This window comes from Xenia sp. Carnegie-2017, unplaced genomic scaffold (genome assembly GCF_021976095.1).
Source record: "Xenia sp. Carnegie-2017 unplaced genomic scaffold, XeniaSp_v1 HiC_scaffold_14, whole genome shotgun sequence".
In the NCBI taxonomy this organism is placed as follows: domain Eukaryota; kingdom Metazoa; phylum Cnidaria; class Anthozoa; order Malacalcyonacea; family Xeniidae; genus Xenia; species Xenia sp. Carnegie-2017.
In genome coordinates this window covers 946,320-971,641 of record NW_025813447.1, presented here as the reverse complement: position 1 = coordinate 971,641, position 25,322 = coordinate 946,320, and the positions used below count along the sequence as shown (strand labels likewise).

The 25,322-nt window shown below is 37.6% G+C and overlaps 1 protein-coding gene and 1 long non-coding RNA gene across 2 annotated transcripts in view; one reads left to right on the top strand and one right to left on the bottom strand.

Annotated features, from left to right (window-relative positions):
* Positions 1-25,322, top strand: part of LOC124434872 (protocadherin Fat 4-like) — a 27,018-nt gene extending 1,696 nt beyond the window's left edge. The window contains exons 2-42 of the mRNA XM_046984800.1: positions 1,217-1,351; positions 1,714-2,037; positions 2,370-2,615; positions 2,891-3,019; positions 3,280-3,404; positions 3,550-3,710; positions 4,270-4,543; positions 4,931-5,216; positions 6,256-6,603; positions 6,796-7,119; positions 7,592-7,706; positions 7,844-8,018; positions 8,338-8,431; positions 9,007-9,312; positions 9,592-10,208; positions 10,787-11,076; positions 11,222-11,459; positions 11,663-11,828; positions 12,106-12,537; positions 13,134-13,524; positions 13,602-13,902; positions 15,024-15,083; positions 15,959-16,140; positions 16,279-16,541; positions 16,759-17,148; positions 17,275-17,508; positions 17,683-17,790; positions 18,113-18,324; positions 18,495-18,580; positions 18,726-18,846; positions 19,325-19,520; positions 20,566-20,835; positions 21,368-21,456; positions 21,916-22,120; positions 22,714-23,012; positions 23,152-23,170; positions 23,568-23,823; positions 23,899-24,032; positions 24,121-24,149; positions 24,545-24,647; positions 25,074-25,322. Coding sequence (XP_046840756.1) covers positions 1,217-1,351; positions 1,714-2,037; positions 2,370-2,615; positions 2,891-3,019; positions 3,280-3,404; positions 3,550-3,710; positions 4,270-4,543; positions 4,931-5,216; positions 6,256-6,603; positions 6,796-7,119; positions 7,592-7,706; positions 7,844-8,018; positions 8,338-8,431; positions 9,007-9,312; positions 9,592-10,208; positions 10,787-11,076; positions 11,222-11,459; positions 11,663-11,828; positions 12,106-12,537; positions 13,134-13,524; positions 13,602-13,902; positions 15,024-15,083; positions 15,959-16,140; positions 16,279-16,541; positions 16,759-17,148; positions 17,275-17,508; positions 17,683-17,790; positions 18,113-18,324; positions 18,495-18,580; positions 18,726-18,846; positions 19,325-19,520; positions 20,566-20,835; positions 21,368-21,456; positions 21,916-22,120; positions 22,714-23,012; positions 23,152-23,170; positions 23,568-23,823; positions 23,899-24,032; positions 24,121-24,149; positions 24,545-24,610 — 8,696 coding nt within the window. The 3' untranslated portion in view covers positions 24,611-24,647; positions 25,074-25,322. The remainder of the gene's footprint in view (positions 1-1,216; positions 1,352-1,713; positions 2,038-2,369; positions 2,616-2,890; positions 3,020-3,279; positions 3,405-3,549; positions 3,711-4,269; positions 4,544-4,930; positions 5,217-6,255; positions 6,604-6,795; positions 7,120-7,591; positions 7,707-7,843; positions 8,019-8,337; positions 8,432-9,006; positions 9,313-9,591; positions 10,209-10,786; positions 11,077-11,221; positions 11,460-11,662; positions 11,829-12,105; positions 12,538-13,133; positions 13,525-13,601; positions 13,903-15,023; positions 15,084-15,958; positions 16,141-16,278; positions 16,542-16,758; positions 17,149-17,274; positions 17,509-17,682; positions 17,791-18,112; positions 18,325-18,494; positions 18,581-18,725; positions 18,847-19,324; positions 19,521-20,565; positions 20,836-21,367; positions 21,457-21,915; positions 22,121-22,713; positions 23,013-23,151; positions 23,171-23,567; positions 23,824-23,898; positions 24,033-24,120; positions 24,150-24,544; positions 24,648-25,073) is intronic.
* On the bottom strand, positions 14,991-15,422 carry LOC124434898. Its single transcript, XR_006944931.1, has 3 exons — positions 15,364-15,422; positions 15,246-15,287; positions 14,991-15,174 (listed from the first exon to the last, which is right to left on the bottom strand). It is a non-coding gene; the product is annotated as an uncharacterized LOC124434898 (long non-coding RNA).

Sequence of the window (25,322 nt, the reverse complement as noted above, 5' to 3'; positions counted from 1 at the left end):
ATTTTTCTCTACTTTCCCCCATATGAACATTACATTTGTAAGAAATTCCACTCGAAATTGTGAATATTTACGTTTGGAATTTATTTACATACACCAAGTGCCACTTGATCTTAATCACCTTATTTGAGAAAAATATGAATGATTAACATACATACAACTTGCAGAGACATGTAACTATAAGTTATCGTAGAATACACTTCATTGCGTTTCTTTTTCCCCTTTTAAATTTGTCTTCATTTCACTATTGACATCTGTCAATTGCCGGTTTTACTTGCATGAACTAAAATATTCACACGATTAAAATATTGAACTTCGTTTCAATTTTCAATACTGCAGTCATTTTCGTGAAGTGTTTAACACGTGAAGTTTATTTTCATCTCTTTAGCTTATCTCGCAAAAAAGGATTAAAAAAAGTTGACATTAAATAAAAAACCATTTACTTCATTAGATAAAAGAGATAACAAGGGTCGTCATGGCACCACTCGTGTCAATTTCCGCTTTGACGTGATATCTTTACCGTATTTTTTAAGTTTTATGATATGAACATAGTTTGGATTTAGGTGATTTGAATACAAGTTTGCATTTGTGAAACTCGATGAGACCAATATACGAAAAAATATTTATGATCGTAGGCGACAAAACCTTCTTTGGCTCGCGTTTCAAAAGACAATATAGCAAAAAGCATTTTGTTCTTATCTTAGAGTTAACTCAATGTTCTTTGAAGTTTTTTATCTGTTTTCTTCGTAATCTTTCGATGAAATCTTTCCTAATATCAAATGAGATCGAGCATCATCATTAATATCATAAAACATGATGTGACAAGTTACATGCATGTTAATACGGCCACCTTGTTTACATGCTGATATATAGAAATATTATTGGCGTCTATTGATCTCTTGCATCGCCTCATTTTAAAGACAACTGAAGCAGTGTAACCATACATGCAATTTTTTACTACATTTGTCTGATGCGCTTACACTCACCCACAGAATAACGGGGGATACCAGGACATTAACATCGATTCATTCACGTATCACGTGGAAGGCACATGAACCAAACGCATTTAGAACAAAAGATAATGAGGATGTTCATCTCATTTTCTTTTGTCTTTAATGCGTTCGGTGCATGTAAATTTCAACGTTTGAAACAGACCTAACTGACTCACTATAGATATGTTCTAAACATGCTAACTCTGTACATGCTTTTCTTCCTTCAGGTCGTTCTCTAAAACTTACGACTACAGGCGGAAAGCGTAACCTCGGGCGGCTGGCTGGCCTTGCCATTGAAGCTGGTTTTGATTGGGTCACGTTTGATCATCCGAATTACATACGGGCATCTGTTATCCCGGATGGTTAGTGTTTGTATTGCCCCGTTGCAGCCATCCTATAGCGTTATTGTAATTTGAGCATAACTTGTGATCTAAATGTTTATCGGCAAGGTTTGTGCTGTCCTGAGAAGTCTTGATATTTAAGATGACTTCTAATAAGGATGTCATAACAACAGTCAACACTAAACCTTTTCTTCCCAGGGCTATACTAATCTGGACGATCTACATCTACAAACATGTAACGTTACTCCCTTGCTCAAAACGTAACTTGTGTGCGAATTGTGTGAAATCATTTTATATTTTAATTTCCCCGGGTAAATTATCTCAACAGTAACTCAGTTTCATTGGGACTTTATTCAATTCGATTGTTTTTTGTTATTTTTTAGTTTGTCAGACGTCCATTGACATTGTTTTTCTCCTGGACAACTCCGGTAGTGTCAAAAAAGATAATTTCGAAAAAGTGAAGGAGTTTGTGAAGCACGTAATCAATTTTTTTAACATTGGAGTCAACGGTACACATGTTTCAGTCGTCACATATGATAGTCATGTAAATATTGCCTTCAAACTTCGTCAGTATTTTAAAAAAACCCAGCTTAGGAATGCGGTGGATGATATCGAGTATCGCGGTTTTCTTACTTACACTGGTGAAGCTTTGAATGCAGTACGCCAGCGTGTGTTGACAAAGGAGGCTGGAATGCGTGTTGATGATGGTAAGTTGTGATTGGTGAATTTTTTACGATGGTGAGATGTGATTGGTTGAGTGTCGATGATAGTAATTTTCGATTGGACGAGTGTTGATTTGCTAAAAATATCTTCATTTTACTTTAATTTCATTGTTTCGCGGTCATGTTTTTGCAACAGACGAAAGCTACTGAGAAGTCTGCCAATCATAGTGGATACTATGCTTCATCCTCGAAGCTGATTCGCTTTCAACCAGAAATACTTAACCAATCAAATTTCAGCCAATAAATAAGCCAATTTTATGTTTTGATACATCACATGAATTTTTAGCAGTTTGTTCACGCATTTTTTCCCTTTATAGGTATTCCAAAGATTTTAATTCTTTTGACCGACGGTCACTCGAACGGCAACGTTAAACCAATCATACCAGCCACTAAGTTACGAACGGCCGGCGTAAGTATCTTTTGTATTGGCGTTGGTGATTCCATATCACAAACAGAACTACGAGAGATTTCCTCTGATCCTGACGAAGATTATGTTTTTACTCTGAGTAATTTCAATGAACTTGCGAGTTTCGTGGATCGCGTCAGCTCCGTTTCCTGTGGTGGTAAGGAGTACTATATGTATCTTTTTATGAGCGATTTTGTCAGGAAATTATCACTGAAGCGTAGGAAAACATTTATTGGAACTATAGAAGGGGACTTAGTCAAATTACAAACATCACTAAAAACTACTGCAAAAATTATTTATAGTTTTCTTCTTTGTATACTTAAGTAATATTTTTAAATTTTACATCTAAAGAAGACACGAAATCCAAATTTTTAAGATTCCTAACTTCTCTTTTTTAATGTCATTGCAATCTAATCAACGTTGTCTTGACAGAGGGTTCTTCGATCGATTCGTGCAAAGTGGCAAAAACGTCAGTCGATAGCGGTTCTTTTAAATATTTTCGTACAACGTTTGTCGTCGTGACGAGCTCCGAGGTCAGCATTGAAATCAGGGATTTGAAAGGTATTACTGGGGGTGTGGATTGTACATTAATGATTTTAGTGGTGTGTTTAGGTTATGAAGGGAGATATACACTGTTTATCGGGTATTTTTCATTTCTCAACAGTCATTATGTGGTTGTTTCAAAAACGTTTCATATAAATTTTATTGATTGGACTGTACAAGTTTTCATATGTGCATCGTGGGTTTTTATTCTTTTAATTGATTTCGTCAAAAACCTTGTCTATTTCTTTATATTATGATCATTATTTTCTCTTTAATAGGTGTGAGCCATTTGTACGCATCTTCCGAGAGTAAGAATCCCGGACCTTTGGATACAGCTAGCGTTAAAAATGAAGAGAATACCTCGCCTAAAGCTGTGTCCGTTGTTGTTGACAACACCACTAAGGTAAATATAATTGCCTTTGATGTATTTAAAAAATATTTTCTTGTTGATGGTGAAGATAAGCGAGTTCTCTTATATGTACACAATTTCTTGGTATTTAAGAGACTTGGCGTCTTTATATATTTATTTGACTTGTTTCTTCGTGTAGACGGTATATGTTGCCGTACAAGGACAAGCTGCCGTAAACGAGTTTACTCTTTCCTTTTGGGATAACTTGTTTGCAAATAGTGGAAAATTTCAAGTGAATGTGACTGAAGGTGGAAATGCTGGTGAAATACTAAAATTGAGTATGGTACCAAACCTTTACAAGTAAGTAACTTGTGTTTGATGAGGGTAAGGGTTGGCGAGTGTATAATGGTTAATGAGGGTATAAGGGTTAATGAGGGTATAAGGGTTGATGAGGGTATAAGGTTGATTACGGTATAAGGATTGATCAGGGTATAAGGGTTGATTAGGTATAAGGGCTGATTAGGGTATAAGGGTTGATTAGGGTATAAGGGTTGATGAGAGTATAAGGGTTGATGAGGGTATAAGGGTTGATGAGGGTAACGGTTGGTGGGGTTGTGAGGGTTGAGGAACGTATAAAGAATCGTGAGGGTATAATGGTTGATAAATTGAAGTGTTTGCGAGAATAAGAGTTGCTTAAGGTACAGTTTGGTGAGAATAAGAGTTGGTGTATATGAGTTTTGGAGAGAATGTTTTGGGTGGGAGAGTGTGAGATTGATCACACGACTTTAGCAAGCATGGGTGATGTGTCAACTGATAGATATGTCTGTTGTATACGATCCTTGACTTAACGTTTGTAAGCACTTTTTTTTCAATGATGTTTTTTTCTCTTGTCATTGCTACGTTTTTATTTTTATTTTAGTTTGACTTTCCAAATATCCGACGGAAACAAGTCCATTTTCTCCGTTACTTCATCGGCACCCAATTTATCAACGATGAAAGCATTGGATTATGAAACGGCGAAAAAACACACCGTTGTCGTTGTTGCAATTGATACGTTGAATCCTTGTCATAAGAGCCGTGCACTCGTTATTGTCAATGTCATTGACATTAATGACAACAGTCCAAAATTTGACAAGAATAGTTACACTGCCAGTGTTCCTGAGAACTCGAGGGCTGGAACTCATGTTATAAAGGTGATGTTAGCTTTTTTATTTGCGTGTTTGTCGATGTTGATCATTTAGATTAGTGCCGTTTTGATGACTTTTGTGCAAAAAAACACGGGGAACCGGACATTTGCTTTTCATTGGACTCTGTAGATTACTACCGAAATTATTGTCCAAACATCAGTCAACGTCAACACTAACAGTCCTTCCGAGGACTCTACTAACCTTGACGATCTGCATCTACAAACATGTAACGATTGTTCGCCTCCTTTTTTTAATCGTCAGAACACATAAGAAGTTAAATGATGATCAATTGCGTAGAAATGTTGAGTTTTTGTTTTCGTAAATCGTATCGTAGGTATGGTTACTTATTACAAGAATAATTTTATAAATTTTTTTTTATTGAATGGTGTTCAGGTGTCTGCCACAGATGCAGATTCTGGCGATAATGGACGTATTACATATACCATTACATCAGGCAGTCAAAATGGTTTGTTTAAAATCGACGCTGATGGTGATGTCACTGTGCATGGTTCTTTGGACTTTGAATCGACGCGTAAATACACGTTGATCATCAAGGCAGAGGATAACGGTCAACCAAATCGTCGTTCCAGCTCTGTCCAGTTGGTTGTACATGTCACAAATGTTAATGAAGCACCGAAGCTGAGTTGTAGTGCCAACTGTATTTATACGGTATCAGAAGGTATGACTAGTGCTTTGTCCTTTTTGTCCTGCATCGTTAGTACTTAGTCCTTTTTTCTCGTGCATCGTTATAAATTTCTGAATGATCATAAATTGTTATAATTTATTTTTACTGCTTTGCGGTGTTGTTTTCAAATGTTTTCTTCGAACCCTTAATTTAATTTGGATTTTTTTTGTCAACTCTGATATTTTTTGTGAAAGACTGCCAGGCAACTTTGCAGTACTGTAGAACGATGAGTATAAGAACGATGCATGTCAGAGTACGTTAACTTTTTCAGTGTCAGGAGTCCGACATTTTGGATGTATTTGAAAATATTTGTTTTCCATGCATACGCCACGCTCTCAGATGTCAAAAATTATCGAGTAAAAGCCTCGAAATTAAAAATTACACTCTCCAATTGAAATGAAAGAAATGCAGCTACACTTTTTGGTAGATTGACTAAGAGAACTTATAATTTACTTCATGATAATTTTGATGTTTCTCTTTATCATGAGTTTTGCTTCGAGTGAGCACTTGATGAGCTAACAGTTCAATAAATTTATTTAAATCGGTTTTTTATCCAAAATGAAAGAAAATGTCATAACATAAGGATCGAAAGTTGAGTTCTCGTTGACTATACAAGTCGGGCTTGGCTTTTTAAATGTTATCATTGTATTCATTATAATCCTAAACAAGCAGATTATCTTTGTTTGCCTTGAAGCCCAAGGACAGTTTGCTCATAATGTATGAAGCAGCCAATGAGAGTGTTGAATTGTGAAAGGTCTAAACCAATGAAAAATGTTTAAGGTTGTCTTAAATTTTAAGTATAAAAGACAGAGAAGACGTTTGAAACTTTGCTGTATTCTTTGATAGTACAGTTTATTTTATAATAAAAACACTTGTAAACAAAAGAAAAATTTTGAAACCAGAAAAATCGCGTTTTTGGTCCATGCCTTCCGACACCCTGGGAATTTAGGGCACTGGAGCGTCATATGTTAAAATTTAAGTTTGCTCCCGCTAAAAAATATGCCAAACATCAAAACATATTTTGTTATTTTAGATTCTAGAAATGGTACGAACGTCGGCAAGTTAATCGTCAATGATCCAGATAAATATGCAAACTGTACCTTTCGGTACAATGTTCCATTAGTAGAAGCAGAAAAGTTCAGCATTGACAGCAATGGAGATTTGCTAACCAAGGCTGCGCTTGATCGCGAGACACAGGCACAATATATGTTTTACATCACTGTCAAAGATTGCGGGTTGCCACCGCTGACTGATAGTATTCGTGTGCTCATTACAGTTAGTGACGTGAACGATAACAGCCCAAAGTTTTCCGGTCCTTATAAGGTTAATGTACCTGAAAGTGAAGCATCTGGCACCCCTATCTTACAGGTTCAAGCTTCAGGTATAAAATATCTGTTCTTCACTTTCATTTCTCATCGACTGACTAATTTGTGTATGAAACGAATTTATCCTAATGTTTGAAATGTTATTTTAAAAAGTAAATTATTAAGAGTGTGGATTTACAATATTTACTTGGCCGAGAGGCTTTCAGAGTGCTTTCCTATATTCATGCAAATCTTTGTTTCACCTGCAGACGATGACGAAGGTGTTAATGCTGAGCTCAAGTTTTCTTTAACTGGAGTGGATTCAAGCAAATTTAGTATCAACGAAGACACCGGGACTATAACAATAACTGGTACACTGGACTACGAAGTGAAGAAGAGTTACGTTTTAACTGCCATTGTGCGCGACCAAGGACCTGGGAACAATAATGCTTCTGAAATGGTCATTGTGAATGTAACAGACGTGAACGACAACAAACCTGTGTTCCAAGGAACGCCATATGTCGTGCAAGTGTTGGAAAAATCTAGCATTGGCACATTCGTTATAAATGTGAACGCTACGGATAAGGATTCTGGTATGAAAACTAGAGTCAAATCGTTAAACTCGTTAAATTATATGATTGCATGCATAATTTTTATGTTTGAGGAACAGTGTCCAACAGTTTGATGTATTTCAACCAAAATCCTTCTTCTTCTTTCAAAGTGATCATTAGTTACCTAATGTAACCCCAGTGTTAGTTTTAAACCTTTATGTAAAGCCTGGATTGGTTTGTTTGAAGCCAAATAACGGTCAATATTTTTATTTATTCGAAAAACTTCAAAGTTTTAAAAAGCGTCATGCTGATGAGTAAATTTGAACCGAAGATTTTTTTGTGAAGAATACTTTTAACCTTTTAATCGAAGCGGCTGCAAATTTGCAACAATTTGAAAAGGAAATGAAAGTCAATCGACCAAAAAGTATACCGAACAAAGAGTTCAAGTGAATGTTGAAAATTGTTCGTGAGAAATTACAGCTCCACCGTAAAAAGTCATAATGTGTATATTTAGGTGTCAATGGCGAAGTAAAGTACTCCGTAAGCTCAGGAAATAGTGATGGTGCTTTTCAAATTCACACTGATACTGGTGTTATAACAGTTGCCTCGACATTGGACAGGGAAACAAAGTAGGTTTTGATCATTTTCATGAGCTATTATGTGGCTTGTTAGGACTGATGCGATTGCTTGAGATTTATGATAGTGACAATACACATGGTCCTTTTTGTCAGTCATCATGTTACATTACATTTCACGTCAATTTTAGATCTTCGTATTCGTTGGTTGTGCAAGCTAAGGATTCTGGTTCGCCATCACTCAGTACTGTGACAACAGTGAAGATTAACGTTGGCGATGTCAATGACCATTCTCCAGTCTTTCAAGGCACACCGTATTCGGTCTCTGTTCCCGAGAATTCTGATATCAAAAATCCTTTGATTACGGTAACCGATCATCATCCATTTTACGATCACGTGTCCTTATACATGTACTAATTGTAGCGCTTGAATTAACTATCTGCTTTTTCATTCTTTTGTTCGGTCACATGATTCTCCACTTATCATTTGCTATTTTCAATCCACTGTTTTTATCTTATATTTTGAGATTTAAGAAATAAAAGATGTTTCCTGTGTTCGCCGGGCCAGTAGAAACTCAGCTATAGACCAGCGGCTATTGTTGTTATTTTATAAAATCCATAACCCGCGATGTTGAATTTTTTCCCATTCAAGAGCCTGTTGAAAACAGTTTTCTTTTGTGACATAGGTATCTGCTACAGATGAAGATAATGGCGTGTTTGGTAGTATAACCTATAGCATCAATGCTCCTTTGGATGAAACATTTTCTGTAGATGCAAATGGTAAAGTATTGTTTCTATCTGTACGATATCAAGAAAATGTACAACACAAAGCCTGGATTATTCACAACTTATTACAAAATACTCTTGTGATTATCTTATATTAAAACTGAACAAATGCTTCTTGTAAAAATCTTACCTTTTCATGTGTGGGCTTTGCTACGGAAGACATTTACATTACCTTTTTGAGGGAAGTTTGAAACACAAGCAGTCATTACATGATTGTTTAAATCGTCTGAACTAAGAAATACTACATGAATTTATACTCTAATTAAGTACAGAAAGTTCCTTTGACCTGACCCATGAAAAGTTTTCCACAACAAAACCTCCAGTACTTTCATGTATGGGTGTAGGAAAATCGATGATTTGTGGGGGCTCACATTCATTTATTTAAATTGTGATTCGTAGAAAACCATTGACTTCATAGGAACTTAACACAGCATATCGTGCATATGTGAATATTAGCTCCCTCCCCTCCCCCCTCCTCCCAATTATCGATCTTCTTACGGCCATGCTTTGATGACGGCATCTTTATGGTCCGTTGCTATTTGTAATTTATATCTTTTTTTCTACTTCAGGTAGTATTCGCAGTTCAACTCCATTGGATTACGAAAAAGTTACTTCTTACACTCTTACGGTGGTAGCAACTGACGGAGGTGGGTTAAAGACCTCCACAAATGTCTCGATTAGCGTCACAGATGTCAATGATAACGCTCCCAAATTCGATCGCAATCCATACAATGGGTCCGTCAGCGAGAATCTTGACTCTAACCACGTGGTTGGCACGGTCATAGCACATGATGCAGACTCGGGTCAATTTCAGTCCTTGACATATTCTATCGTAGGAGGAAATGTTGGTAACGCATTTACGATCAACGCTAATGGTAGGTTCCTTTATTAATGATGACATCGTGAATGAGTTGATTGGTGCATGGGACTCAAAGGAGAGATTTTAAAAAGGTCTCTTTTTTCATTGTTATTAAGGTTGTCTTACGAGAGTGAATAACTATTTGCTCTCTAGGTTATATGATCACAGCATTCATCAGTAAAACTGACCTAAACTAAAAAGATCTTGTATTTTATCGTGTGTTCTTTCATGCCGAATCAATAAAAAATCTTTAGACAATATACTCCATTTCTCATTCATGTAATTTCGTTTTTAGGTGAGGTGATCGCTATAGTAAGACTGGATCGCGAGACCCTTAGTTACTACAATCTAACGATTCAGGCTCAAGATGGTGGATCTCCTCCTTTGGTCAACACAACGCAAATGAATATTATTGTCTTAGATGAAAATGACAACGCTCCAACGTTTGATAAGTCGCGATATTCTTTTACAATAAGGGAGAATAATGATCCTGGTGTGGAGATTGGTCGTTTTGGTCCGGCTGTTGACGAGGATGATGGACGAAATGGAGAAATTTTTTACACAATCACCAATGGTGACCTGTTTGATAACTTTGAGTATGATTCTACTGGAATTCTCAAAGCTAAGAAGGTTTTAGACCGGGAGAGTGTCAGCAGTTATTCTCTAGAAGTGACGGCAACTGATCGAGGCGATCCCATGTTATCCTCCTTTACCACTGTTGAAGTAATTATCTTGGATGAAAACGATAACGCACCGAAGTTCCTCGAGAATCCATACAACTGTACTATTGATGAAAATTCCGCCATTAATTCTCGAGTTTGTAGCGTACGCGCTTTGGATGACGACTTTGGCGAAAATGCTTCTATTTCGTATGAGTTAGCCAGGCAAAACTCTAGATTTAGCGTCGATAAGGTAAAGGAATGTTTTCGTCTCTCGTTTTGTCATGTCGAAAATTAATTTTGGCTGATGAACATTTGTCTGTCTTTATCTTGCTATCATCGTGACTGTGTATATTTCCAGATTATTTTTCAATGTTAAAGCTGATTATGATCATTTTCTGAAATGGTATTTTGAGCCAAAATGTCATATGAAGAAAAATTTTCACTCAGTTACTTAACGCAGTCGCGCAAACATCTTATCGAACCAATTACACTTATGTAATGATTGGTATATTTTTGTAAAGCCTAGAATCAAAGCTAGTGCCTAGCACTTTTCAGCTTTTTCAAAATTCTTTGATAATTTGTTCATGGCTGTAGTGAATGATCGTCTTTATTTGTGTCGGTATTAATTGTACAGAAAGAGTGATACGACCACTTCAACATGTGTTAAGAACTTAGGATCATCAAACATCGCGCCAATTTAACTCAAGGCTTTATTTGTGTCGACAGGCATCAGAATTTGGTTGTTTCCAGCATACGAAAAATGGCCATTAGATTGTGTTTTTTTTTGCTTAAACTTTCTTTCAACGACAATGTTTTCCTTCATTTTAGGACAACGGCGAAATAAAGGCCTTGGTAAGTCTGGACAGGGAAGAAACATCCAGCTACGTGCTTGAGATCATCGCAAAAGACGGGGGATCACCTAGTAAAAGCTCCAATGTTATCGTTAACGTAATTGTAAATGATCTAAACGATAATGAACCAAGATTTAATCAGTCCTCCTTCAGTTTTGATGTCAGTGAGGATGCTTCCTTGACTACGATGGTTGGGCGAGTTTTTGCCAATGATAAAGATGAAGGATTGAATGGTGAAATCATCTTTACCATCACAAATATCAATACGTAAGTGTTTGTATTTAAATAGGGAAATCATCTGTACTATCACAAATATCAATGTGTAAGTGTTAACGTGCCATTTTCGCGTGCCTCCACATGATTTACATATGTAACTACGAAATTTACTTTAACACTTTACTTAATTTTCAAGATTTTCCATCCATCCTTCGACTGGTGTTATTGCGGTGAACTCGTCGCTAGATCGGGAGGCCGTCGCCAGCTACCGTGTTACTGTGAGAGCCAGCGATCGTGGAACGCCGAGTCAGTCGTCAAGCATTGACGTCACCATAAAAGTGACGGACGTTAACGACAATAAACCGATGTTCACCAACGATCCATATCAAGGAGTGATTGCTGAAGATGTTTCCATTGGCTCGTTTGTTGTTCAGGTAGATGTAGAGGTCTTATGGTTGGAATACAACCATGGTCTTTACAGTCATGCTTTCATTTTAAAAAAGATGGACTGGAACGTGATTAAAAACATAAAAAAATGAAAATGATCGGTGTGATATTACATAAAAATCTTTTTCCCATGGTTAAAACGCCATCTTGATTATATCATATATTGATGTTGGTTTTGCCTTTCCATTAGGTTATGGCGACAGACAGAGATGAAGGAATCAATCGTCAAATTGAGTACAGTATTACAGGAGGAGACAATAGTGATCATTTTAATATCGATAAAGATAATGGTTTTATCGTTACCGCCAGCAAGATTGACTATGAATCCCAAAAACATTATCTACTTACTATTAAAGGTAGTGCTTTTAGATTTAAATTTTTAATAAATTCCAGTCTATCCATCATTGTAGCTGCCGAAAGACATTCATCCATCATTCTGTGTGCAGTTGGCATGAAGTTAATGATTGACTCTCCCCTCCCAGAGTTTTATTGCCGAAAGACATTCGTCCATCATTCTGTGTTCAGATTGAGTCCCCCCCAGAGTTTCATGTAAATTCTCATAATTCCTAACTTGGCTGCTTATCTTCCAGGGGTGTAGTGAAACAACACGTCTCAATCATTTTTTTATTGCAGCGAGTGACGGTGGTAATCCATCACTGAATGATACAGCTCTGGTCAACATTACGGTGGAAAATGCAAACGACAACGCTCCTATCTTTGAACCTGGTTCACCTGTTCTATATGTTAGCGAGTCAGTTGCCATTGGAACGAATGTTGTGAAATTTAATGCGACCGATGTAGATGGAAGCCCTTTAACTTTCATGTTAACATCTGGAAACACCGACTATGCGTTCAGTATAAATGGTAGCACTGGTGTATTGATTACAAACACGACCTTGGATAGGGAGACTGTGCCGGTCTATAACATCACCATCAAAGTGACAGACAATGGAGATCACAGCTCATCGCGTAATGTCAGTGTCATTGTGACAGATGTGAACGACAATGGACCGATATTCGATCCATCGACATATGCTGTCAATGTGACCGAGAACGCACCAGCAGGTAAATAAAATGATGTTGTGTTGTAATGTGAAAATGCCTGCTTGACGTATAGAAATAAAATGATGTTGTGTTGTAATGTGAAAATGTCACTTTCACGTATAGAAATAAAATGATGTTGTGTTGTAATGTGAAAATGTCACTTTCACGTATGGAAATAAAATGATGTTGTGTTGTAATGTGAAAATGCCAGCTTAACGCGTGGAAAAGCGTTCTTTAAGACCCCTAGCACGTTTTTAAGAACATTACAACGTTTTGAGATAGTATTAACGTGTTGTGGAAAAGTATTAGTTCTTTTTTCACGCGTTAAATAGCACACAAAACATGCTAGGCTTTATTTTTACATTTTACAATATTTGCTAACGGAATATTTCATTTCTGTTAAATGAAGAAGTTTTAATGCAGTTATTTGCAATGTTGAACATTCAAACAAAGAAATTTGCTTACGTCCAATTGAAATTAATGACTTTGGCGCTATAATTTTTTTGTTAGTTTTTCAGATGTTCGTCTATTTTCGCTGTGTTGCTTTAAAAATGATGGGAAAATTTAGTCTCTGCTCAGCAAACTTAGTACTTATTGCATAATTCAATTGTTTTCAGACGTCATCGTTAGAGTGTCAGCAACAGATAGCGATGAAGGAGATAATGCAAAGATTGTGTATTCTCTCGATTCAATATCAACTGAAAAATTCTCCGTCCATTCTTCGACTGGCGATATTTCTACCAAATCACCTTTGGACCACGAAGAAAGATCTAGTTACAGAATCATCGTGACCGCAAGGGACTCTGGGCTACCGGTGCAATCGTCCAGCGCGACAGTTATGGTTACAGTAAAAGATCTCAACGACAATCCTCCTAGCTTCACACATGACTACTCTGCGTCATTTCGTGAGAATACCGAGGGTATCGTGGTGAGAGTCAGCGCAAACGACCTGGATTCAGGCCTAAACGGAGAGATTGAATATAGTATTAGCAGTGGGAACGATGAAGGGTATGTGAGCTCAACATATACTTATTCTGTAACAAAACGATGGCGGTTTTATCGTGGATATTTTTGCGTCTTTTTAGGTTTTTTTCAGTGGGCAAATCTGATGGTGAAATTGAAGTGAATCGAACAATAGATCGAGAACGAAATCCATCATTCACCCTTATCATCACAGCTAGCAATAAAGTTCCACTTGATCCCTCGGTACCTTCAACCAAGAGTACATCAAAGGTTTTTATAACAATTGATGATCTCAACGATAACGCTCCCAACATCACGACAAATCAAAGTAATGTATATATTGAAGAGAATTCTCCGAAAAATACGTTTGTAATTGACGTGGATGCTGTCGATAAAGACATCGGAATGAATAGTGAAATTGAGGTATGTTGAATGGACGTGTTGGAAGATATGGAAAATACGAAATATTTGATGTATTTTTCAAATAAAATGTTGAGCAGGTTATCATCATTACATAGGTTAGGTTTGTTATATTGTTTTAAAATGCAAACATTACAAACGTTGTTAACACTTCGCTATCTACACCACCAATACTATAACTACACTGCTATCACCACACCACTATTATTACCACCACCACTACTATCACCACCACCACTACTACCACCACCACTATTATTACCACCACCACTATTATCACCACCACCACTACTATCTACACCACCACTATTATCACCACCACCACCACTACCACCACTATTATTACCACCACCACTACCCACCACCACCACTATCTACACCACCACTTATTACCACCACCACCACTATCCACCACCTACTACCACCACCACTATTACTTACCACCACTACTTACCACCACCACTATCCACCACCATTACTATCATACCACTCCCACCACCACTCACCACCCACCATTACCACCTACACCACCACCAATCCACTACCACCACTACTATCACCACCACCAATACTATAACCACCACCACTATAACCACCACTACCACCACTACTATCACCACCACTACTATCCACCACCACTACCCACCACTACTATCTACACCACCAATACTATAACCACCACCCACCATGCACCACCACTACTATTACCACCACTATCACCACCACCACTACTCCACCACCACCACCAACTATCCCACCACCACTACTAACCACCACTACCACCACCACCACTATCACCACCACCACTACACCACCACCACCTTTCCACCACCACTATCCACCACCACCACTATCTCACCACCAATACTATAACCACCACTACTGCTATCACCACCACCACCGCTATAACTACCACCACCACCACCTATTTGGTTCCACTTACCCTTGGTCTGGAACCTAACCACATGACATCTTTTATACTTTCTAAATTCGTAATTCGAGGTCACCTCTTCCCCCACCGCTTACCACCTTCACACGTACAAACCTTCCTCCCTCCCCAATTACCAAACACAAGCGACCTTTACTAAACGTTGTCATTAATCATGTTTTATTTACCACGACAGTATGAAATAGTAGATGGAAATATTGATGATGCGTTTGCAATAAATACGAGCAGCGGTATCGTGTCCGTCAAAGGAGATTTGGACTACGAAACTCGTCCATTGTACACTTTAAAGATTCGCGCCTCGGATAAAGGTAGCCCAAGGCTGTATTCTGAAAAAGATTTTATTGTTAATTTGGTTGATGTCAACGATAACTTCCCAGTGTTTACTGATGAACCTTACAGAGGTGAGATGAGAGTTTTTCTTGACCGTTTTTATCTTTTGCTATAAAAGATTTTGTTATTAATGTTGTGTACATTTCTGTTAAAGGCTCTGTGCGTGAAGACGTCAATATTTCTACCTTTGTGATTAAAATCACCGCGTCTGACGCGGATAGCGGCGAGAATGGCCGTCTCAACTTCACAATAACATCTGGAAATGAACTCGATCATTTTAAAATCGACTCCGACACTGGTAACATTTATACAAACGCATTGCTCGACTTTGAGACCACTCCGTCGTACACATTACGAGTTAAAGTCGAAGATAAATCTTACGGCAACCACACAGACGTTTCCATCCGTCTGATTGATGTGAACGACAACGATCCTATTTTCAATCCTCCACAATACTATGTTAGTGTATCGGAGGACAGCGGAAAAGACGAATTGTTGCAGCTAAATGCGACTGATAAAGATGAGTTTGGTGGACTGACCTATACTATCCTGGATGGTAATACCAACAGTCGATTTGCTCTCAATCCTGGTAACGGCAAGCTACGAGTAGCCGGCGAGTTAGACCGAGAGCTCTCCGATTCATACAATCTTACCGTGCGCGTTACAGACAGCGGTTCCCCTGAACGTTTTGACACTGCTCTGGTTGCCATTCGTATTACGGACGTTAACGACAACGCACCGAGGTTTGACAGAACCCGCGTACAGGTTTCTGTAACAGAGAACGCTCCATTGGGTACACGGGTACATCAGGCGGTAGCTAGGGATATTGATATTGGCCCCAATGGTCGTGTATCGTACGAAATTATCAATGGCAATGCCGATGGTTTGTTCAAGTTAGAAAATATTTCTGGAGTTTTAACAGTAAACGGGAGTATAGATCGCGAAAGCGAACCAAGTTTCAGGTAGGTTTGTTTCCTGTCATTGTTCTTATTGAAGATTTTACGTAACACGGCTTGAAATTGAGTTATTTTTAAGACTTTTAAGCGTCTTCACTCTGTTACTGCTTTTCTTTCTCCACAAACTGACTTCTTTTGTCATAGATTGGAAATCGTCGCGAGAGACATGGGTACGACTCCTATGCAGTCATCTCCCAATCAGATCCTAGAGATAACTGTAATTGATACAAACGACAACCCTCCACGCTTCCTGCAGAATGGTTACCATCGCAATATTCCCGAAAGCACTTCGGTTGGTCAGTTTGTTGTCGAGGTGCAAGCTAAGGATGATGATTTGGGTTTGAATGCCAAGATAGTTTATGGTCTTGTAAATGGGACGCAGTATTTTCATATCCGTAACGAGACAGGTTTGTTTATTCGTTTTTTCCATCACGACATTCATCCTTGGTAAATGTTTCTTTTTGTTTAAAAAAACCACAAATATTTATTTTAATAAAGAATCTTTCCTTTGATCATACGTACCTGCTGTTTACCCTTCATTTTCAACAAATTTTCGTGCTGTGAACGCCTGATTCATAAAGTATGCTCAATTTACACAAAATATTGTGTTCATCTTTCATCTAGGCGTGATTACAACATTGATTCCGTTAGATCGTGAAAAAACATCGTCATACACACTTCTGGTTATTGCTAAAGATCTTGGAACACCGTCACTGAACGCCACAACCCCCCTGATTGTGAATGTTTCGGACATAAACGATAACCCCCCTATATTTGATCCCAACTCTCTTCATGGTAATGTCACCGAAGAGCGAAAGGGGGGAGAGTTTGTGACACGACTTGTGGCAACAGACTCCGATATTGGCCTGAATGCTGAAATTGTGTACAGCCTAGACTCGTTTGCTCAGACGTTCTTACATGTGCATCCGCTGACTGGGAATGTCACCACTCGTGGGCCTTTCGATTTTGAAATGAAAAGAAACTATACGTTTAATGTTATCGCCAGCGATAAAGGTTCGTAAACAAAATCATTTCGCGAATATAATTTTTTTTGGATCGTAAATATTCGATCCTTACTCGAGACGAAGTAAATATTAGTATCCATCAAACTTCTGTTAAAATAATTACTTCGCTTTCAAGGTAATCCTTCCAGATCCACGACTGCCAAACTGTTCGTTGCCATCATCGACATTGATGATAACTGTCCAGTCTTCGATCCAAAAGAATATAATGTGACGATAACTGAAAGTAGGCCATTGAATGAAACTATCGTAACAGTCTATGCTACCGACGTTGATACGAACAGTGGGGATCTTATCTATAATATCCGGTCGGGGAATGTCGACAGTACGTTCAAATTTGAAATAGGAACAGGTAAATGATGCGAAACACGAAAATATTTTGAAGTAGTATTATGAAAAAATTATTTTGATTTTAGATTGTCGAAGGAAAATAATGCCGTTTTCAATTGCAGATTTTCAGCTTCGTGTAATCTCGAAGTCCGTTTATTGTCAAAAAATAGTTTTACTTTCTATGTGATTCCTCTAGGTATTTTGAAATCTAGAATTCCTGCTGATCGTGAAACGGCAAAGGAATTCAACATGATTGTTGGCGCTGGTGATCAGTTCTGTGGAGCAAACGCCACATTGGGTCTTCGTAAGTTTATGCATAAAAATTCACGTCTTTCGCTAAAAATCCTCTCCAGTAATTGCAATTGATAAAACAAAAAGGATTTGTTAACGATCTAAGAAACTCTCGAATACGTACTTATGTTTTGTCTTATGCCCTCGTTATGGGCTTTTTTTCTTCTAAAGTAAGGTTTTATTACTTTTATACTGGTTAGGTAAGTCTTTCCTTTACTAAGTGACCCTGCTCTTTGCGTTATCAGTATTTTATAGAGTATTCAGTCATGTTAAAAAGATGTGTTTCTGTTTCATGCGTTGTTCGTTTGCATGTACTTTTCATCTTTGTATTTCAGCTGAAACAAGCGAGGATACACTGTCGAATTCCATCGCTAGCGTAAACATTTTTCTCACTGATCTCAATGATAACGCTCCAGTTTTCCAAACAAGCTCTTACAATTATGAACTGAAGGACGTCAATGTTTCCTACGTGTTGACTGTGACTGCAAGGGATCCTGACGAGGGCATCAATGCCGAGTTTGATTTTGGATATGGAGGAGTAACTAGGGTAAGTGAGGGATAATTTCTTTTGTTATAATACTTGTTGTGGAACGGTAACAATTTCATTAGTTTTTTTAGTAGAAATTTCTCTTCCTTTTGATTGACCGACGCCCCCATTCAATTCCACTGTGAGAGGACTAAGTACTAAATTTGCTCATGGCTGTTTTCTGTTTGCAGAATGGTTGGAAACATACTTTGAACGTGACTGCAACGGATAAAGGTGTTCCGCAAATGAAGTCTTATGCAGCCGTTGAAGTTAATGCGTAAGCATGCTCTTTCCTTTCTCACGAATTTTCATCAGCTAAATGGCGTTTTTCATTGACGCGAATCAAATAAGGGGGAGGGGGTTGAGGAAGATGATTGTAATGTATGGGTGATAGAATTGTTTCAATGTTTCTTTTCTCATAGTGTGAATTGTGGTACGTTGAGATTGGCTGTGTCACCTCAAGGCAACGTTACTGTCAAGACATTGTGTAGTTTTGACAAGTTAGTGAAGACTGGTATGGAGTTAATTGGCAATACCATCAAGGTAGGTATATATATCATGCATGGTAGTGGTGTGGATTAAATTTAAGCTCCGAGAAGTCTCAGTGAAGCAAAAATAGTTCATTTTCAAGCATCTCATTTCTTCAGAGTGAATGACTTAAATCTGGGAGTATCGCTACATGTTTGTAGATGTGGATCCTCCAGGAAAAGGACAGTTTTGTGTTGACTGATGTTTTGATAACCTTAAGCTGTAGCATAGTCAACTTTAACATCATCGTTCCTTCTTAGGACTGTACTTAACTGGACAATCAATATCAACAAACATGTATCCCTTTTGTTTGTTGAGCATTCCAAGTAGTGAAAAACAAATTCATATTTAACAAACTTTTACAAATGTATTTTGGTATTTAAGGCCGGTATGACTTGTGAAAGGAACATGAAAAAAGACGTTTTTGATTTTCTGTTAAAGTTTCCTGTTTATTGTTTATTGAAATTTTGACGTTTGATAATTTATGTTTAAGTTTGAATGCAGTGCAGTTGGAAATACCGTACCTCAGTACAGATGGTTGAAAGATGGTATTTACGTGAGTGCGTTGAATTATTCTGGTGTTTTCGTGATCGATTCTTTACGAAAAACCGACGCTGGCTTGTACTCGTGTATAGCATTCAGTGAAGTCGGAAATATTATCTCAAATACCCTCAATCTAAATGCCTACGGTAAGCAGAACAAAAGTGTGCATTTATAAAACCATTGTCATCATTTAACACAACGATGGACATCATTTACACAACCAGGGTCATCATTTACATAACCATGGTCATCGTTTAACACAACCTTTGTCATCGTTTAACACAACGATGGACATCATTTACACAACCAGGGTCATCATTTACATAACCATGGTCATCGTTTAACACAACCTTTATCATCATTTAACACAACGATGGACATCATTTACACAACCAGGGTCATCATTTACATAACCATGGTCATCGTTTAACACAACCTTTGTCATCGTTTAACACAACGATGGACATCATTTACACAACCAGGGTCATCATTTACATAACCATGGTCATCGTTTAACACAACCTTTGTCATCGTTTAACACAACCATTGTCATCGTTTAACACAACCATTGTCATCGTTTAACACAACCATTGTCATCGTTTAACACAACGATGGACGTCATTTACACAACCAGAGTCATCGTTTAACACAGCCATTGTCATCGTTTAACACAACCATTGTCATCGTTTAGCACAACCATTGTCATCGTTTAACACAACGATGGACGTCATTTACACAACCAGAGTCATCGTTTAACACAACCATTGTCATCATTTAACACAACCATTGTCATCATTTAACACAACCATTGTCATCATTTAACATAACCATTGTCATCGTTTAACACAACCATTGTCATCATTTAACACAACCATTGTCATCGTTTAACACAACCATTGTCATCGTTTAACACAACGATGGACGTCATTTACACAACCAGAGTCATCGTTTAACACAACCATTGTCATCATTTAACACAACCATTGTCATCGTTTAACATAACGATGGACGTCATTTACACAACCAGAGTCATCGTTTAACACAACCATTGTCATCATTTAACATAACGATGGACATCATTTACACAACAATGTTCATTTGATCAACTTGAGCTATTTTTTACATTGTCGAGTTCTTGTAACACAAATGTTATAGTTTGTGATGTTATACAAAATAAATTTGTGTCTATAGCCCCTGCAAAGATCAGAGTCCCGCCACAAAACACGTGGGTCGAAGAGGGACAGAGAGCCAGACTACGTTGCTTGGCAAGTGGGGACGAGACCATCACATATACTTGGTATAAAGGTGGTACCTTGGTCTTATTGAATTCTCACTTGACTTTCAACAAAGGCGAAGTGATCTACTTTCAAACCATAAAGGCAGATGAAGGGATGTTTCATTGCCGCGTCCAAAATCAGCATGGATCTGATATTTCTAAAAGTGCAATGCTTAATGTTTACAGTAAGTGAAATAGTGCAATGCTTTATGGAAACTTCTCGAAAACATATCTTGTGTTGTTTCTGCTGAAGGAGTTGGTCATGCAGGAAGGAGAAGTTCAATTAGCTAAAACAATTAACGTGGGATATATAATTTGTAGAAGTAGAAATGTAGCTGGGAAGAAACCAAGAGAAGTGTAACTACAAATGTTAATGATTGACTTCCATAAAGTCAGTGAATCATTTGGACATATTCTCTTACGGACAGGGAGAAATACGCAATGGTTTGTGTGTGTTGAGGGCTGTGGGTTGGCCAGTTAAACATTAATCAGAATTACTTTTGTTAAATCATTTGGTATATCAGTATTTTGTATTTAAATTGACACCCCTCGTGCAACCATCTAGTCAAAGATACGAAGGACGCTCACCCTTCCCCTAAATCCATTACCGCTTACTACTAAATCTCTTCCTATAATTGATCATGTGCTTCGTGCCTTAACGGTAACAATGTATTGTGTACAGCCATGTTTTGATTATTATACTAAATATTATTTCAGGCCGATCAGCTATCGTTGACATTTCTATTGAAGTAAACAATTACCGACGAGCGGAAAATTGTCATTTCATCAACATGACAGCCATAAAGGTACGCCATCATTATTTTGTTGTGTCAGAAAGCGTACAAATGAAGGTGTTTATCAAGTACAACGAGTGTCGTGGAATCTTTAAGAAAATACACGTATGAATGTAGATTGATATTTTCAAGGAATTTACAATCACAAACGATATGTTTCATCGTGATAGCAATTATTGTGAACAGACCATAGACCACTGCAAGGGAAGGGATCTCTTTACCCTTAATAATATTTTCAAAACTATTGTCTTTATTTATACAATAAAAAATGTAAGTGTTTTGGGGCGTTTTGCCACCAAACTCCCCTCCCTAAAAGCCCTCCAGGCGCCAGCCAATGGACGAGATGAAAACACAGGCAGCAATGATACTATACAACAATGCTGTGGCAATTGATGATTTTGTTGTATTTGATAAACGCTTTCCCAATTCCGATTTTATTTGTGATGTACATTATTGCTTTTCCCAATGCAGGAAACTCTTGACGAATTGGTCGTTGGATCTGTTAATGTCGTGGAATTCAAGAAACCATCAACAATGTGTAATGTCACCGCGTGTTTATCAAATCCATGTCAAAATCGAGGTCAGTGTAGTGTTCAAGGTTCTGGCTATTCCTGTCGATGTCAACCTGGCTGGAGTGGCAAGAATTGCGAAAAAGATAACAACGAATGTGAATTAGGTGCGTCATGTGAAATTCTATCAATTTTTACACTAGTTTCCAGTGTTTGTGTGTGTGCAACAAGCGGTGGTTTAAGGAATTTTGCCAGAATCTAAGGATTTCCTAGCAACAGGATAGGAAGATCTGGTTTTCCTACTTTTGTTTTATGAAACTGAAAAAAGTTGCATCACCATTGGTGTACTCCATTTGCAGGTTTTTGACTTGTGTGAAATACTTAGTGTAAGCCTGGTATACATGAGGGAGATATGGAACAAATAGTCGTGTTTCAATGATGTAGAGAAGACCACACTTACTCTTGTCAAAGATGTCCAATGAGAGGGAGGGATAAGAAAGAGAGGAGAGGGAAGAAGAAGGGAAGGTGAGAAGGGGAGAGGAGATGAAGGAGGAAGGAGGAAGGAGGGAAGAAAAGGAGAAGGAGAGGGAAAAGAGGAAGGAGAAGGAAGAAGGTGAAAGAGAGGAAGGAAGAAGGGAGAAGGTGAAAGAGAGAAGCGTAGAACGTCACTATAAATCGCTGTACAGTTTATCATCATAAATTTATCTCCTTCTTTATCATAATGCATGACACATTTTACATTTCATTTATATTATTTTAGACTTGTGTCAAAACAATGGCACCTGTGTGAACAGAAATGGAAGCTTTTCGTGCGAATGTCATGGTAACGAAACTGGTAAATTGTGTCAGTTTGACCACAAGGTTTGCAATGGAAAATGTGTCGCTAATGAAACATGCTATCCAAAAGAGAATGAACAAGGCTACGAATGTCTCGAAAATGCATTGAAGGTCTCTGTAGTGTATGAATTAGAAAGCCATCAGTTACCTTTCCAAAACTGGATGATATACGATATAGCGCAAAGCATTGAAAATGTCATATTTTCAAATGATGTTCAGAGGGTAAGTATTCTTAAGTATTCTTTGCCCTCGAAATGTCTTCTTTTTTGGAGATTGTGTCGACGTATGAATATTTGACAAATTTCATAATTAGAATCGAGTAAGAAATTAGTTTCAAGTAAATTTCTGTTTTGTTGTTTAGATTTCATCGAACAATCAAGGTACGAAGCTATTTTTTATTTGCTTATTCTAAAGCTATTTCTTATTGGCTCATTCTAAAGCTATTTCTTATTGGCTCATTTTAAAGCTATTTCTTATTGGCTCGTTTTAAAGCTATTTGCTTATTCTAAAGCTATTTCTTATTGGCTCATTCTAAAGCTATTTCTTATTGGCTCATTCTAAAGCTATTTCTTATTGGCTCATTTTAAAGCTATTTCTTATTGGCTAATTTTAAAGCTGTTTTGGGGGCTCATTTTAAAGCCATATCTTAACTGTTCAAACTGTTGGATGTAGTGCGAGCAATGTTTTTAACGACTTTCGCTCCATTTGTATTATTCCGTCATTATTGTTGTGGACAGCGTAAAAAATGTCATGTTTATCTGCTTTTTGCGTTTATAGTTTCTCGACAACGACGTCAAGCGTCCTCTCGGACGATCGACTATGGCGCATGCTCAGTACGCATTCAGAATGATTTCAAAGTTGACGATAAAGTTTTGTCCTTGGAAGTAGTATTGGTTTGTAAGAATTCACCTGACAGTTCCTTCGTCTGCAGAGCCATGAGTGGTGATGGAAAAATTCAGTCGTGTAAGGGAAATAATGGAACGGATTTTGTGCGACCGAATACAACCAAAGAACCTGATCTTCCATCACTACCGTAAGATATTCTTCAAATGGACATGTTTTATGGACATGCTTTTGTAGATATGTAGACGTTTTTTGAAATCTTTAGGTTGAGTTTTGCATTTATTGTTCGCGACTCGAGCAACGGAGATGTACAAGCTGATGATACCGTCAGTGCTCTGATGGAGATGAAAGTTTTTGAGAAACTTAATAAAGATGGCATGGAAGTTACAGACATTAGAGGTAAGACATGTCTTATTGTTGGACTTTTCCAAAGAGACCTGTCGAGATAATGTGAAAGTCAATGATGATATCTTTGTTTATTTTACAGCTCGCTTCTCCCCAGTAAGGCAAAACAAGGTTAGTATCGTCAACTTGTATGTCGAAATTATTCTACCAAATAGTTAAGCAATTTAAGTGCACTTGCTGACTCGCAGCTTAAAAGAAAATTTCGCGATACAAGAAAATTGCAATAGCGAACTGAAATAGAACAATTTGTCGAAGCTTATCTGTAACAATATTTTTGCTATCATTTTACGATTTAGGCGAACATTTTTGCTGGTTATTGCTTAGATGTTTAAAACAATATTTATTACTTCACATTGGTTTAACGACTTGCAGATTTCATTCATTCTCTTTCTGCTAATGACTGTTTGTTCTGCGAAACTTAGACTTGTCACGTTGTGTATACTATTTTGTGGCAAAAAGTCCATTTTGGCTTTTCATTTTAAATAAGATTGTTTTATTTCTGTCAGATTCAAGTGGTCTGTCTGTTGCCGCTATCGTTGGCATTGTTGTTGGCAGTCTCATTGTTCTTTTAGTTATTTTTATGATGTTGTTTTTGCTCATGAAAACGAGGTAGGTTTTATCATGCAATCAACTTTGTGTTGTTTCCCTCGATGATTTTGAAATAACTCTTCCGTCGATTATCTGATAATTATTTACTAGTTTGTGAAATTCGACGAATGATTATTCCAACAATGACAAATCATTGTTAGAATTCAATACAAAAAATTGCGATCTTCGTTTAAATCAAATAAAATCAATTAATCATATTGTCTGTTGACATAAATACTTAATGATTTATTGAAATTCATCATTGATTCCAGAAATATTTCTTAATTAATCAATAACCAATTAAAAATTAATCAAACATTGATCATTTACCAATCACAATTACAATCACCCCCCACGACGACCATCGTGTTGTGACGTAGCCATCCTTCCACCAGATGGAAGGGGGACGGGCGGGATGCCATAAACAACACTCGTATTTCTATCCAGGCGATTTAAGCAAAAAGAGATCAGTGTGAGAGGTAAGTCTGTTGTAGTTACGACAAGAGGCAACGAAAGCACTCGTCTCACACGAAGGCAAATTTACATGAACGAAATTAAACATGCAGAAATTCGTGGAGTCCGCAATAAATTATTTGATGGTGTAAACGCAACGGATAGACGCGAGTCGGACGTGGAATATGGTGGCTCATTCATGGTGGATATTCCAAAAACCATTTCGAAGTTGAATGTTACGCA